The 17,425-nt window shown below is 41.0% G+C and overlaps 1 protein-coding gene across 1 annotated transcript in view; it reads right to left on the reverse strand.

Moving 5' to 3' along the window:
- GTF2E1 (general transcription factor IIE subunit 1) overlaps positions 1–17,285 on the reverse strand; it is a 55,535-nt gene extending 38,250 nt beyond the window's left edge. The window contains exons 1-2 of the mRNA XM_014957297.1: positions 17,166–17,285; positions 8,288–8,765 (exon numbers count right to left, since the gene is read on the reverse strand). Coding sequence (XP_014812783.1) covers positions 8,288–8,735 — 448 coding nt within the window. The 5' untranslated portion in view covers positions 8,736–8,765; positions 17,166–17,285. The remainder of the gene's footprint in view (positions 1–8,287; positions 8,766–17,165) is intronic.
- Positions 17,286–17,425: the final 140 nt, after the last annotated feature.

The following is a 17,425-nucleotide window of genomic DNA, read 5'->3' on the forward strand; positions in this document are numbered from 1 at the left end:
ATGGGGTACAAGCTAATAAGCTCTGCCAGGGGGCCTCAGCAGGTTATCAGGGAGGCATGCAGGGTGCTCCAAGGGCACAGCAGTGCCTAACTCAGTTATGAAATAGCAACTTGATCACAGCCTGCAATGTATGCGCACAGTTGCCTAGACGTATTTATGTCTTGGGCATAGTTTAGGTAGCAAACTCCAGCAAGTGCAAAAGGTATCAACCAAATTTGCTTCTTCATTTTACAACAACAACATTAATCTACGTTTCATGCTACAGCTTCCCAATCCTGCTGACCTGGGTCTGCAATTAGAGGAGGAGAGCAATTTAACATTCAATGTCTTAAAAAGAAAAAAAAAAATCACCTTCAGAACCACTTTATATTATCTAGAGGAGCACTATGAGTTGCTCATTCATCTCAGTGTGCAGACTGTTTTTAGCCCAACTAAATTAAAAATACTGTAACAGAGTTTTTGAGCATCCAAAGACATTTCTCTTGAAAAGGTTGAATTAAGCATTCCAAAAAAAAATGGACTGCATGAGCCATACATCCAATTATTAATCATTCAGAAGCGCCAGATGATTTAATACATACTCAATATAAAAATGGAAAAGAAGAGAGGAATCCTTTCCTCAGTAAGAGCTGTTTCTGCTCCACCTCATATGCATAACCTCAGCAACTCTGTCAGAGTTCTTCCTTCTGTCCTACTGTGGATAAACTGAGCCAGACAGTAAGCAGAGAAAGATGCAACTGGACAGAGGGGAAAATCCAAAGGAAGCCCATTAGGAATTAATTTTTTTTTTTTTTTAACTTCAATCAGGAAGATTACACCAAAACACCAACTAGGCCACCATACTGTGGTATATATACCCTCAAGTTGCATTTAACAGAGACACTGCAACACAAGTTACAGGATTCTAACATGAGCTCCTGATCTGACTTACAGATTCCCATGCCTAAAAGGATGACACACTTTGCAGATGGTATTACCAAGGATGCAGTTTCAAAAGAACAGCAAGTTACCAGAGTAAAAGACAGGAACGCTGCAGGCCGGCTTTCATCACTGCAAATGGCTTAGCAATATTCACAGATTTTACAGAGATCTTCTTGCTGTTATCTATTTCAATTTGCAAAGCCCAGAGAAAAGGTAAAGTGATAACCTTTACTTGAAGGGCAATTATTTCCTGCACTTCTAATAATAAAATGTCCTTTGCAGAGGAAAAAAAATATAAATGGTATCACTACTGTAAGTCAGGGCATGTGTTTATCAGATTTTTTTCTTTTTTTAATCTCGGAGACACAGCACACCAGCTAGAGGTCAACGTGGAATACAGGGAAGTGACCAGCCAGCACTCTGCAGGCAACAGCTTTTCTGAATTACTCCAGTGACTTAAAATCCTCTGGTCTGATGTCTTGCACAGCACAGGCTCTAACACTACCTTCACCTATTTCTCCACGAAGCTGAGATATCTGTGTTTAGACTAGATGGTTATCTTCCAGAGAGAGTGTCCAGCCCGCAAAGTTCAAGCTACAGATGGAACCTACACACCCCTTGTCAGTGATTTCAAAGAGTATTCTTGTTTTTAGAAAAAAATGCATTAATTCTGATATGTTTTTCTCAGTTTTCCCTTCCCTGTGTCTCCAGGCCTTACCAAGCTGAAGCAGAGGAAAGCTGACAGGAACAGTCATGGAGCTTTTGCCAGAAATTTGAATAGAAACACAGAAACTAAGCAGAGCATGGGCAGTTTCCTTCTGTTGGTGTTTGCCAAAAGCTCTCAGTGGCAGCACAGACCAACACAATGTGCCTGTAAAGTCAAGAAAAATCACACTGATGGGTTTACATACACTTGGAAAGCTAACAACAATAAAAAAAAAATATTCACAGAATTTGAAGTTGTTTCAAAACAGAATTGCTCTGAATCCTTTCTTCTTCAAGGGAAGTTTCTGGTATGCCAATTTACAAAGACTTTAAGCCCTGAGCTTGGCTGGTAAAAAGCTGAAAATTGTTGTAGTATCACATAGCACATGCATAGCAGTACATGGTAGACAAAACTATCCAGAATGCTTGTTCTGAAGATCATTGAATCTAAAGGACAAGAATCAACAGCCTAAAGATCAAATAGGATTGACTACATAGAGCCATTTATTCCATTTATTCTATATATTCACTTTAAGTGATTTATTTCTTCTAATGGCTAGAAGGGACAGAACAGAGACATATGAGAAATGGACACAAGAGCTCCAACAAGAAAAGCCAAGGAAAAAACAGGGAGAAGGGAAAGCATAAGAAAAAGTTAACAAAACAGATAGGACAGGCTCAAAAGCAATTTGAATCAGATGAAGATTTGAAGCTAGTGTAGAACTTGTCTGAGGAAGTGGAAATTCAAAACAAGAAGGGAAGATGGATGTGTTCTGAGTAGCTCACTGAGGATGAAGTGAGAAGCTGAGCACTCTGAAGAAAAGGCAGTAGCTCTAGAAACCAACACATAAGACCAAGGCAAAAAAAATAAATCAAAGACCAGTCAAATTTCTATCTCAGTAACGGGACCCCAACCATTCAAACGCTCAGCTGCATACAGGCTGCCTGAATGTGATATAAGGTACCTTGTGACAGGTGCAGAAAACCAGTCTCTGAAGAGATTACGTGCAATTCTGTTATGAAGTACACAAATGACATGTGAGAGGCTGGCAGGAAAACAAGTGGGGTTAAAATGAAATTCAAGGTGTTGTCTTCCCTTCTATAGAACTGATATTGCCACCTTCATTCTGTTATTCCCACATTAAATTTTGTATCAGCACACAGAATAAGAAAGGGATCCAGATTCACAGTATGTTACTATTACAGTGCATCTTCAGGAACAGTGAGACAGCTATATCCAAAATCATTCACCAAACCAAGAGCAAACTGTGGGAGGGCAAAGAGTAGACAAGCAATTAGCTGCTATTTTCAATAACAACAAACCACTCCAGTGATTACAATTGCAATTAAGAACATCCCAACAGCATCATCTTCCTGATTCATGTTACCTACTTACCTTTCATCTTTTTCTTTCTACTATTATTCACATCTTACCTAACTCAACATTATCATGAGGACACTTAATGTATAGGTGTACATAAAAGAGATCAACTGTAAATTTACAATATACTGTAACATCAAGATTTTACTTCACAGTAACAGAAGTGAAAGAAAAAGCAAGACTGGATAAAAATTTTATTACAAAGGTAGAAGAGAACAGAGCAAAACCTACTTTTTCTAGCCTTGTATTTTGTTTCTAACATCAAATTTATCTGCTATGCTGGTGAGTATCCCCATATAGTTTCTTATTTAGAATACCTAAGGAAACCCAGGGCTGAATAACAGTGTGATGCACTGCAAGATCTCATTTCTGTCACTCTTTTGCTTCATCTCCAGTCTCCCTTTTGTGGTTTCTAGTCACATACTTCCTTTCAAATTGACCTTGAATTTAAGAGTCAACTCCAACACTACACTAGATTTACAAATATGATTAGGGTATGAGAACAAGATACATCAGAGAGACCCTCCCCAAGCAGGCCAAATTAATCATGCTACAGAACACATACCCATGAACATAATTCCCAATTTTGTGACATTCAATAAATTAATCAACCCAAGCCTATATGTATAGAGAAGACAGCTCCCTCTACTGGGCGAGACAATGCAGCTCCTCCTGTCCTCCCCACACTCCGAAGTACAGACTTGTGTATATTTAATTCTCCAAGATTTTCTTTCTTTTTTTTTTTTTTAAATCAAATCCACAAGATGGTATCGAGTTGTTTTGATTGCTCTGCAATTTCAAGAATTGGCCTACAGAAATCAAATTTCTGTAGTTTCTACATTGAAAAGAACCAAGAAGAAAAGTCTTCCCATAGGTGTGAGTAGGAGCCTGATTCTGTCCCTTGGTGAAACACTTAAAAACCCTTAATGTCAGTGTCTACTGTCAGACCAGGTCTGGGAACAGATGAAGTTCAGCAGTGTTATTCACAGCACACGTTGAACATCTGGCTTGCCTTACCACTACTCCATTGAACTTTTTCTAGTACATCCCTGCCTCAGGAGATTGCTCTTACCTTGTTTAAGGGAACAGCTGCAGCTTTCCACCTGCATGAGGCTCCATCAGAACAGCCGCTGCATGCAATCACTAGCATGCAGGAGAAAGAGTGAAGAATATCAGACCACAGATCATGGCACAAGTGAAAGGTAATGATCTGTATTTCAAGTGCCTACATCAGGAGACTCTAGGAAATCTACAATCTTTTCCCCTTCTCAGTCATCCCATCTGAAACACAAGGCTAGATGTAACACTTTGTTCATACAGCATTAGTGTTTTTCTATCTGTAGACCTCAGAACACTCACAAAAGTGGGCAAGAACTGTCTGCTCAGGATAACAACCCAGCCTGCAGCAATTCCTGCCAATGGCACTGCCAGGTCAATGGGCAAACCACAAATCTGTGACCTCTTGAATCAGAAAGTTCTTATCTTTGCTACAAGCTTCCACAGCAAACTTCTGCAAAAGAAAAGCACTCCGTGTCCAAGCTGTTTGTCTCTAAAAGCAGCAGTTACTGATGCCACTTCTTTGGAGGCAACAGTAAAAAATGCCACTGAGGACAACAAAGTGTGGTATCTGGAGACCTGTTCAAGCTCTTCATTTAGAAGATGTGGGGCTAAAACTCATGACCTTAGCACACCATGCTTAGAGCTAGCAGGCACTCACTGGTCATAAAACCAAGTGACTTCTTCAACACAACACGCTTCTTTTATTTTCACTTTGTGAGTTGAAGCAGCAGCAAAACTCTAGGTTTTTTCATTACCTTGACTTTCACCATCCGACAGTTTCTTTAACTGTCCTTGATCTTCCTACAAGTACGAGATAATATTTGTCCAAACTTTGACAGCATAAGTTTTTGGAGCTTTTTTGGGGTTGAGATGTTTAATGGCAGAAAAGAAGAGATGGATAAAAATCATCTAATACTTTTAAAAACAAAGAGTTCACATTCTTAAAGTAACATTTATACCATTTAAAATCTACATTTAAAATCACTTTACTAGCAAACTTGTTACTCTGTTAAAAACTATTTTGGATGAACAGCAACCATAACACATCCATACCTATGTACCCTGAAAACATACCCTTCTTACTATCAAATACTTTCTTTCAGACACATTTCCACCTGCCAAAAACACCAATAATTACCTCTTCTGATGAAAAAATAAACATCTCAGTTTATTTCAAAATTATTCACAAATGGAGTAAAGCACTGAGCTGAAAAGGCCTCCATTTGAAGCCTGTAAGCTTTAAGAAACAAACCTCTGCTAAAGCCAACAGACAACCACAGATGCTGTGGTAAAAATTAAAGAGCACTACAGATCCAACTTACAGACAGGCTCTTCACAGGCACCCTTAATTCACAAATTGCGATAGAATGACTACAGGCACAGAGAGATCCTGGAAACCTCCTCACCATCACTGATAAGGAAGGGCAAGAGCAATAACCTCCTCTTCTAACCCTTTCATTCTACAACAATTGCTTAGAGTTTGCATTCGAGTTGTAACTAGGGAAGAGGAAAGTAAAGCAGAAGAAAACACAGGACATTTTAACCACCCCCAGCTCTGACTGATAAGGACAAGAAACAGATAGTAGAACAGGCCATCTTTTAACAAGAGATTGCCAATTTAAGCGCAGCTCAGTCTAGACTAGTGAAGAGGATGCCTTCCATGCTCTACCTGCTCCATAGACTAACAGACTTTGGCCCTGCAGGCCTTTTAATTCACAAAATTTTATGAACATGGTTGCCATCCAGGAGCAGCTCAGGTCAACTGTGACAGATTCACGTGGCTTTCAGCTACCCTTCAGCAGCTGTACTGCCATGAGTGTCAACGCGTGGGAGATGTTTGTGTAGAGTGCTGATCAGAGCTACAGATATCCTTGGAAAAGGATGGCTACTCACTGTCCAACAAACCTTGCTCCTCTACATGCCTTGCGCTCACAAGCTCCCTTCAAGCTCCAACAAGGTAGGTTTAGATTAAACATTAGATTGAACAACGTAGGTTTAGATTGAACATTAGGTAGGAATTTTTCACTGAAAGAGTGGTCAGGCATTGGAATAGGCTGCCCAGGGAGGTGGTTGAGTCACCGTCCCTGGATGTGTTTAAGGGACTGAGGGATATGGTGTAGGGGAGGACTTTGTAAAGTAGGGTAGATGGTTGGACTTGATGATCCCAAGGGTCTCTTCCAACCTCAATGATTCTATGATTCCCTCTGTAAGAAACCCAAAGGTGTCTCAGTTCTTTTCTGATATGGAATTTCAGACAAACATGCAGACAACACAATCCACGGCAACATAAAGCAGCCATTCTCACTACAAACAAAAAAAAAAAACCAAAAACAAAACTGCTCACTTATTTAGCAGCTTGTTTCCATTCTGGGTATCTCACAGTTTGGAGACAGTATGAGCCCTTCTTAAACACAGACTGGAAAGCCCTATCCAAACTGGTATTCCATGCAAAAGCTCTCGAGAACAAAACGGCATCATCATGCACCATCTAGATGAAGCTATCATTGACTCTGAAGTTAAATAAGGAGAAGCAGAATACACATAAATTCTAGACAGGAATGTTTTTATTGAAGTAAGTGAAGGTAAACTGGCTATCTTATTACTTGCATTAATACTGACAGAAACCAGCTGCTGGGAATTGCTGGGAAAACAGCACTCAACCTTTCCTTCCATCAGCAAAACTGCAAAACACTCCGTGTGCCAGTGAACGATTTTGCATTGTGAAGGCAGCCAGTGCCTGTGCTGCAGACAAACCCTTGGTTGACCTCATCAGTTCCTGGAGCACAGACCCTGCTGTCAAAGCTGAATCCCAGCATTATTGTGCTCTGCATCTCCTCGAAAGCCAGTTCTTTGCTCTTGGAACTCACCGCCCACACAGGCCGGGAGGATTTACGTGCAGAGCCTTACAGGTCCCCTTGGGAGGACAGTATGCAGTCCCAACTACGTCTGTCCTCTGTATAGGTTCTCTGCTCTCTCCTTACTGGAGCAAACTCCAAAAGCACTGTTCCCCTTCAGCCTGACACCCACAACTGTAGCTGCCACAGATGATCATTGTTGTAGAGAGAACATGTAGTTTCTATACTCAGTGGTGAGCACAGAAAATCTGTGCTGGCACTGCTGTTTCGGTGCTCCAGGAGGGAGCAACTTCTACTCGGAGAGCTGTGCTGGATTACAGCAATGGCTGTTACTTGACTTAGTGAATTCTGTTCCCCTAGTACTAAATATCATTTTCATGGTTGTTCAAGTAAAAGGAGTTTCAAAGCTCTTGATCTTTGAAGGCAGGAAAGAGGGAAAATGATAGGCTGAACATTTGTTGGGTGTTTGCCCTTCTCCAAAGCAGACATCACTAACCCTAAATTAAAAGCTTCAGTAACTCTAAACAGTGAAATTTTACAGTTTCTCATGTATCTGAAAAAAAATATACCACACTCCAATGTTTCTGAGAACTCTCCTGACTTTTGCTCTTTTATTTTTTTCTAGAAAAGATCAGAGAATTCAAAAGGAAAAATTAAAAAAAAAGTAATTAAGAAGGTGGAAGCCTAACACCCAACACCTGCTCCCTGCTTTCCCCCCAAAACAATCCCAGATTAGACTAGCAAGAAAGGATCTCATCAGGTGCAGGTGTTCTTCCTTTCTTCCCTGGCATAGAAGACAAAGTATTTGGACTGTCCCTGTAGACAATGACACCCAAAAAAGATTCTTATTTCGTATGCATGAGACAAATATGCACCTCCACTGAGACCGAGACACACACTTGAAAAAGAATCTTGTTTACTCCCAGCCACAGACAAGTCTGTAATTAATTTCCTTTAACTTTTGTGAGACTGCTTTACACTGGGGAAACAAGGTTGTACAGTATAATGAACTGGCTAGGAAAAAATAAATGGTAACAACTCACTCCTTGCAACCAGGTTACACTGAAAAACTATCAGCTTCCAACAAGGACCGACTGCCTTATTCGCCCTTGAATTCAACTGTGATTAAGACCTCCATTTCTCTACTGCCTGTCACTCAAGCATTTTACCAACATTGCTATTTGCCTGTACAGACTATACAAGTCTGTATACATTACTTCTGTATTTTGGTCATACATTTACCACCTGCAGAAACAGAGTGCCCTCTAGCTCTGACTGAACTCAAGAGAATTCTCCTGTTTCCTAGAAGTCCAGCACTTACTTGATTATGAAGAGAACAAGAACATTCTGTTATGTGTACTCTTACCTGTCCGGGGGTCAAACAGCTGGTTGGCCTCCAAGTCTGTGAAAGTGCTGAAGCAAATGGGGCATTTAAAAGAGGCGCGATTGGTGGAGTCTCTTTCATCCGTCTCTATTCTTCTCCTCATGTGGTCCAGCTTGTACTTCACCACGTTCACCAGAAGGCGGTAGTTGATGAAGTAGTAGTTATGACGGGTGGTTTTGCCATCTGGAGCCGTCTCTACCCTCATCCTGCATTTGATGAACTTGTCACCCTTGAGGGTGTTTAGCACCGCTCGCAACTGCTTCCTATCAAACTTAAGGAGCTCCAACATGTCCTCTTCCTTCACGCAGGGGTTCCTGATGAGAATGTCCAGAGCCAAAGCATGTTCAATGCCATAAAAGCCACGCACCACATATTTGGCAAGGCGTTTGAGAGCTGCCGGGACCTCAGTGAGGACGTCTGGGTCAGTCATAGCAGATTCAAATCTTAAGCTTCATGTATACTGCAATGAAAAAAAAGGCAGATGGATTCTTAGCTAGCCTTCCGACTTCAGAAGTTTTGATTTATCTTACTTAGAACTAAGAAAAGGCTGGGTGCTCTCTATTTCTCTTTCCCAAGCCCTGTACTGTCTCCTTTGGTGTCAATAATGCCAACGCTACAGAAATAGAATTAGAAAATGTGTACCTCTCATTCAAAACAAAATGATGGAAAACGTCAAAAATCACACAAGAAATTGGTACCATAATTTCATTTCTACTCAGTCACAGCCAACAGAGCAGGAATAAGAAAGCTGTCTTGAAGCTGAGCTCCACTAGAGAGTTCCATGATCAGCTGAGACATAGCTTAGGAGAAGCAGAAAAAGACCACAGCAAGAAAGGTCCTAAGACAGCCCAACAGTGGAGTAGTCTTCTAGCCCCTGCTGATGTCACTTGATCACATTTTAAGTAGCCCTGCCTGCTTCTGCTCCTCAGACACCACTGGGCAGAGATATTATATGAGGATCGCTTCCTACTCCCAGCAGCACAATGAGAACAGATAGACTTTTTTCTTACTTTCTGATAAACAGACCTTACTCAACAGTCTTCAGCGTGGAAACTGTTAGCACTGCCAACTCCTACATCACTGACTGTGTCAGCCTTGATCTTCAATGAGCAAACAAGTCCTTCCAAAGGACTGATCCTTCATTTAAAGTGTCTCATGTCCAGACCTTAGGAGCACATGGGTAACACAGCATGACAAATGAAGTAAAAATCAAGACTTAGTGACCACAAAGAGACAATGTGCTTAAAAAGATAAACGTACACCATGAAGTACCCTTTGATTTACTTATAACAACTTAGCGTGCTCTCTCTAAAGAAATACTGTATTTTCACTTCATTTTCCTTCACCATAACATCAAATGGCACAAATGGACATTACAATCACATGCTTCTGTGACATACATGTGATCGTATATAGGATTATATCATGCAAGTAGTTCCTCATATTGTCACCCCTGCCACAGACATAGCCAAAAAGTAAACCTCAGCAGACAACTAAAAGCAGTGACTCTTCTGAAGCAGCCAGTTTTATCCAGTGGAAAGAAAAAGGGAAGCAATCCATAAGGCACAGAGCAAAGGTTTACTACCAGTTTGGAGGGTGATTTTGCACATTTTCCCTTCACTCTTTCAAGTCTATACAACTGTAAGCAATAACAAAATTCCCTTCCACTCATAATTTACTTGGAATTTCATGTATGAAAGATTCAAGATAAACATGAAGTATTATATGGGCTTTTGAAATATTCAGTGGGTTGTACTTTCAGTTAACTTCAAATAAAACGTCAAATAGTCTTTTTCAATACAAAACTTCCATGCTGGTTTGGATGTGAATAACCATTTCTTAAGCAAAAGGTTCCTTCAGCTGAAGAAAAACCCCACACCTGAAGTTTTGTTTGTTCACCATTGCTAAGCAATTTTTATCTGTGAACTCATATGATAAATAGTAAAACCCTGCCAATCTCAATTTTCACTTCCATTAGATGTTTCACACACTGTATAATGTACCTCCCCAGCATTCAAAGCTCAAACAAAGGGAAGAGAGTGACAGCAGAAGAAAGGATCTGGATGGGTATCCTGTTTTCCTCATTGCTATCATAAAACCTGTAATATCCTTTTTGACAAACACCATTACAGAACTTTTCTTTACTCCCCCCACTAAGGCATCCCACAAGAATCACCAAGCTGTACATGTGACCAAGCAGCTGATGACTCACTCGCATCAGCTAAGACTACTCAAAAATCTGTGCTCATTTGTCACAGTAGCCTGCTTGAATTTTTATTTTTTAATATTTTTTTTTTGGTATGAGAAACACTGCCCTCCCAAAAAACTTTAAGCAACATTACCCATTTGAAGCTTTACTTCTCTTCAACTCCTACCCTCTTCTGCAACTGGGGAGGTATGTTCCTCTCAAGGTTACAGCCAGTGCAACTGCAAAGCAATGAGGCTGTGGATTCTACAGCTTAACAGTAAGTAAATTAAGGTTGTCCTGTTTTTTCTGCCTTTCGAGTAGATATAAAACACTTTAATTCCTTTCTTTCAAAATGCTTCCCTGCCTGAGCTTTTCTTTTTCTCTTGACTTAGGGCTAAATTGAAATGAACTGAACATCTGTTGAGTGCTAGTGTGCAGGCTGACAATAGCTTACAGAAAACAATGCTGGGATGTCCAGCTCCAGCTTCCCTTCAAGGAAATTAAAATATGTTTATCATGGCATGAATTAGTCATGAAACAAGTACTTCTAGAGTCAGTTAGCTTTCTTTTGCGTGCCAGATACATATTGATTTACCTCACACAAAGGACAGTTTTATAGAGCTTTGCATTAAAGGTAAAAGCACTAGCAATAAAGGATGTCCTATTGTGAGTTAGGGATTCAAAAATACTGTATGGCTAAGTCAGACCCAATCTGAATACCATCACAGGACATTGTGCCTGAAAATCAATTTCATTCTGTTGGTATTTTTACAGTCTTTCAGTCACTTAAAGATAAATCTTGCTTTTGACTGAATCCGTCAGCAACATACTGATACCATAAACAATGTCAATGCAGAAGCTGGCCAGAAGCCTTTATTTATTCAAACTGATTAACTCTGATTATTCAGAGTTTAAGCACCGTACACCATTAATGTAAAGATCAATTTTAAATAAAACCTGGCACCCCAGAAGAGATTTAGAAGGTCAGATTTTGGAAGTCAAGAGGTTTTTAAGAGCCAATCTCAAATACAAACAAACAAAAAAAGCAAAGTTTCTCACTGTCCCCTAAACATTCCTTGCAGAAAATCTTGGCAACACATCTTGCAGTGTTGCCTCAGAACATCAGTTTAAGAAAAAAAAAAAAAAAGAGAGAGAAAAGTGGTTTTAAATAAACACATCTCACTCTGGATACTTCATCTGAGAGCTGATGGAAAGCATTTTGTCTGCAAGAACCTCATTAATAAGGCAGCCACCGATTTCCATAGCTGCTTTCGAAACAGGTTTAAGGTACAATTTCCTGAATAATGCACTCAAACAGCTTAAACTGAGACACCGAGACCTACAGGGGACCAATAAATAAAACCACCTCTAAGAGTTTTTAAACAATTATTTCTTTTCCTCTACTGGAGATTTTTGGTGACGTCCAGCTCTTCTGTGTCCTCAGGCAATAGTGGGCATCTTGAGTGTAACGCTGGGTTTACAGCTGGGTACATGGAAATACAAGCATTCCGAAAATACGACACACCTTTCTTTCCCATTAATCTCCACTTCAAAAGGTTGATTAATAACGATTAAATTTTAAATCCTGCAGAAGACAGCCTTTGGGTGAGACAGCCAATTGACTAGTGTCAGACTTAAAAAAAAAAAAAAGCCTCCAAAACACACCCTCATCAAGCTTTTTTACATGAAGGTCAACAATGCTGGACACAACTAACTTAGCTCTGAAAATAAGCACCAAGACGTGTTCAGCACACACTAGTTTTTATACTACAGTGAGGCCTAACGCCAACAAGGGCTTGAACAAGATCTGTATGGTCAGATGAAGGACATATTTTGTAACATCATTCTTGATAATCACGTTTTCATGTAACTTAGGTGATAACAAACAATGGCACAAGAGAGAGCACATACCACTGCCAGAACCGACCAGGCCAAGGTCTAACAAATTGTTTCTCCAGGAGAAGTTGATACCTGGCCAACCTGCCACAAAGGATCAAAGGCATATGAGCTCCAAAACCTTACCACCTATCACCAGGCAAGACAGACAGTGAACTAACTCACGAGTGGTAATCCACTGCCACAAGAATAGCAGCCTAAAATTCAAAAGCAGGGGACTTTACCACTGCACCCTTGAGCAGCGATTTCACCTTCCATTGAAGCAGTAAGTCAAGCCTGAATTAATTACCTGTGCAAAGAAATATGATAACATCTCCTAACAAGGTTTTAATGGACGTGCATCTGTTTCATAATAATGTCTGTACTGACCTTAATAATGTATGAACATCAAGGGACATTATCAGGGAAAAAACAAAAGAAAAACAATGGCCAAGATAAATCACTATGCAGTAAGCACCTACAGCACCAACAATACAGCACACTGGACAGGATGATATTCAGAAATACCCAAATGAAAAATTTCAAAATTTAAACATGGGCTTCGTTAAAAGACACAGCTGTTGGGGAAGGGTTCTGGGTAATTACATTAATACAATTCAGTATTATGGGTACAGCAGGAAAGTAGATGTATGTTATCACAATAGGACAGCAACTCTAAATACACGTTTAGTTCCTCAAAACAATTCCTCTAAATGTAAGAATACTGGCATGGCTAAAAAAAGACAACATTGGGAAGACAGACCAAAAGTTCCACAATGCAACCATATTTGTTGGGTTAAGAAAATCCAGGTACAGTCTGCAAAATTGAGATCATACCTCAGGTTGAATAAAATGCATGACGCATAGGTACTGAGCATAACTTGGATGTCAGAAAGGAAACCAAGGGGAGAACAAGCGACAGCAAAAAAACATTCAATATAATGGGACCGAAGACCACGTAGAAGCCAGAAATTCAATGGAGCAAACACCTCCTCTGGTCAGGACTTTCCTGATGCAGCATTGAAGTAACTGAACTCTTCTTCTATGTACAAAGATTTCAAGAATTCTTTTGTGAACTCCAACAGGAATTGTGCTAAGGATGTTGGACTGTTCTTCCTGCTTTGCCTGACTAAAGCTAAGGCAAAAGATGACAAGTGCTAAAAAGGTGACACCTAGAAGTCCCAACGTAGATGAAATTAGAACTACAAGCTATGAAATCATGAGTCAGCCAGTAAATTAAACTGAATTTTTATCCAATACTGGAAATGATCATCAGCTTGTTTTAACATGTAACTTTGAGGCTTATATTGATTCCACTAGTAACTTTACCTCAATAAAATTAAGTCTCATTGTTTGTATATTTGACAAGGTAAACATTTTAGAAGCAGGATCTTGAAAAGTAAGAATACTACTCTTCAGACTCATTTGGGTATATGACACCCAAACCTCTTTTGGAGGAAACTTGGGTCTATCAGACATACTGTTCACACTTGGAAAGATGCTTCGTATTTTTTCCCCACACCTAATTTAAATTGTTAGTGCTCTTTTCAACTAAATCTTTTGAGACCACATTTTTCTTATTTGGTTGGAAAACATTTCTGCAGGCTTCTGCCAAAATCTCTCTTAAAAAGGCAAAAAACATTACTTGCTTACACCATGGACAGAGTTTCTTCAGGAAAAACCAAATCAGATTATAAGAGAGTCCCTCACCTGTAAAGTGGCAAAGTATGACAGGCTTTTGGGAGCCAGCATATACCATACCCCACTCCAGCAGTCACTTGCAACACGAGATCCTAGTTTTGTAGTCTCTCACTCTAATAAAATTTAAAATTCTGTCCTCCAGTAGACGATGAGGTTAAGCTGAGAGGAGTGATTCTGAATCTTCCTGAGTACAGGGAAGGAAGGCACAAATTTCAGGACTACAGCAGAAAGACAGACCGTCAAGATTTTAAATGTCTGTACAATGTAATCTCAGCCACTATTTGTCCTTTCTGAAAAAGGGCACAGAGTCTTCCATTTTGAAGTCTGGGTGGTTTTTTTGCCTTTCTCTGTAGTGAGTGGATCATCTGTGCAACATGTCCCTATTATCCAGAACTGCCTTTATTCCACATCAGTTGCAAACCCACAGTCTTCTGGCATTTTATCAAAAGCTTACCGAGTTCCATTCCCTGGAGACTTCAGGAATACTGCTGCTCAGCCTTCCTCCTGCACTACATCTTGATGAGAAATCACGTACTTTCATTGCAAGACCTGCTCTGAAGTATTAAGACAGAAAAGAACAATCTGCTTTCACTCAAAGTCTACCTTCTTTCTGGCATTCCATAAACTGAAACCAGGAGGCCACATGTATCAAACAGGTTTCTTTTCCTAAGGTGAAAAGTTGTGCTACAGCTGCACACAGAAAGGCTGAAGGGTCTGGCCAAAATTAGGACATATTCACCTGATTTCACAAGCAAAAATATATGGAACCACACATGATATGGCCACAAGGCCTGACCATACAAGACAAAAATTGAACAATGCAGGCTCAGGATGTAATTCCCAATCAAATTTTCACATAACAGCAAGACGTCAATAAGCTATCTGCATGTATACAAACAGATGTAATACTCAGAAGTACTTCAATATACATTAGCAAACTCTTTAAAGTTGTAGCTGTAGAAAAAAATGGAGCGCCCTATTTACTGAAGGCTAATCTTGACAGCTAGAATAGCAAAGGTACAAAATTTCTTGTTACAGCTCAAGTCAAATTATACACTCCCACAAAGAAGTCCTTCCTTTCCCAGCCTTTGGCCACAACCCCTACCCATTCTGCATTAATTTTGCCAGTTGCTTATTCACATATCAAGGTGAATCAAGCTGAAGAAAATTGAAGGATTAACAGGCCAAAAAATTAGGGTATTTTAGAGGGAGGGCATGAAAGAAAAGTTCAACAAGCAAATCATTTATGTTACCAGACTAGAGCCTACATGAAGCAGAGAAAATGAAGAATGGCTATGGATGTAGAAGACTGAGCCGTCCCTGTGTGGTTGCAAAAATGTTAAATTAGCTCAAAAGTAACGTGAAGCCACTAGAAAATTTTAACTATGGACATTGTAAGAGATGTAAATCTCTTACAAGTTACACTCCAGTGTGAATGTATACCAGCAGAAGAATGTCTGTTATTTGGGAGACATCTCAGTATCGGCTCTCGCGTAACAAAGCTGCAAGATTTCAGGTTTGCTTTTTTTAAAGGAAGAAAGTAACAGCATTTCTCACAAATATCAAGCCTAAGAAGTCATGATTACACTGAAATACAGTGGGCTTAACCCTGACATTCCCTGTTAAGTTTCTGACAGGAAAAAAGTAGTCATTTTTTTTCATATCCTGGATTCAGTGAGACCTGGAAAACGACACTCCTCATCAGAACAGATAATATGAGTGATTATCTGACTCTCAGGAATTCAGGAAAGAAGTAACACAAAGATTTATGAAAGTATTAGGTTCAGAAAAGTTTTAGTTAATCGGGGTGTAGCAAACAAGTGCATGTACTGTGGATGTAAGCAATAAAGAAACAGAGAAACTAAATAACAAGATACTAGATTAGCTTTAATTCACGTAGTTTCTTGTTTAGAAGAATTCCCTAAAGCATCCTGTGTGAAAGTGAGCTGTAAATAGTATCTTAAAGGAAGTGGAAGGTAAGAATGAAACACCCATCAGTCCTTACTGTTACAAAAAGGCTATTTGCTCCTCTCTCAAGCACATGGCCCTGCCCTCTCCCGTGCCAGCTCTGCCACCCACAAGACCTGCCTGTGCACCAATTTGCATCACCAGAAGACAGAAAAATACCTTTTTTTTTCCTTTCTTCTCCTGCACAGCAGATGAGAGAAGAAACTACCTTTCATAGCTGCAAAATACTAAACCACCTATATTTTATGAAAATGTACCTTTACTGTGCACTGCTGAACACCCTTTTCAGAATGCTGATCTCCCTTATCCATTCTGAGTCACTTGTTTCCCAGTTGGACCTATTTAACAGCTCAGTGCCATTATGAGATGTGATGTTCATCTGCTTCTCAGGGAACCAGCCAGCATGTGAAGCCAGAAGAAAACTAACACAATAAAGGAAAATATCTTGCTGACCTGGACAACTGAATGGTTTCACAGTATGAGCTCAACCAATGGTCAAATCTATCAAAAAGAAATAAGTGAGATTTGTAATAGCGTCAGTTACTCCTCCAATTCCCATAATCTTACTGCTTCCTTCAAATTAGAAATGGCAAAGAATTCCTAGACTATAGTAGCAGCCTACACTTTAAAGCTCAGAGAACCCCTTATGCTATTTGCACGCCTTCCTGTTCCCTACCCACTTCCATGCAGTGAGTTTTAAACATCCAGTTGTAGAGGCTCCTGCAGGACTAGAGATTTGAGGGGCTCAGCAGTACCTCCTAAAAAAAAAACCAAAACCGAGAAAATCCCCACAAACAACGCAAGAGGAGAGGCAGGTGGTGGGGTATGGAGCCGGGACAGGACCCAGCCAGACAACGTGCGGGGAGGCACAGGCTCCGGCGGGCGGTGCCGGCGTGCCCAGCCCCTCAGCAGCACACATCCACACACACACCCCGACTGCAGGGGGCACGGAGCGCCGGGCCTGGGGCCTCCGTGGGCCGCAGGTACCCGCCGCCCACCGCGGCGGGGTCCCCGGTAGGCGGAGGGTGGGACCCGGCCCAGGACAGCACGGGGGGAGCCCAGAGGGGCCCCCTCCGGCGCCTGAGGGCGGGCAGGGGCCGGGCTGCCGCCCCCAGAGCCGGCACTGACCTGCCGCCGCTTCCAGCTCTCCCCGCTCCGGGCGGCGCTTCCGGCGGCTCCGCGAGGTCGCGTCACAGCCGCGCGCGCCTATGGCGTCAGCAGGGCGCCTCGCCTTCAACGGCGCTCGGCCCAACCGCGCATACGCGGCGCTGCCGCCCGCAGTCACCCGGTTCGCTGAGCGACAGGAAAATAAGCCAATTGCGTCTCACAGAGCTCCCCCCTCCTCCCCCGGCGTTCCCGCCCTCGCATGAGTTAAACCAATCAAGAGT

The sequence above is a fragment of the Calidris pugnax genome, unplaced genomic scaffold (genome assembly GCF_001431845.1).
Source record: "Calidris pugnax isolate Ruff unplaced genomic scaffold, ASM143184v1 scaffold225, whole genome shotgun sequence".
Classification (NCBI taxonomy): Eukaryota; Metazoa; Chordata; class Aves; order Charadriiformes; family Scolopacidae; genus Calidris; species Calidris pugnax.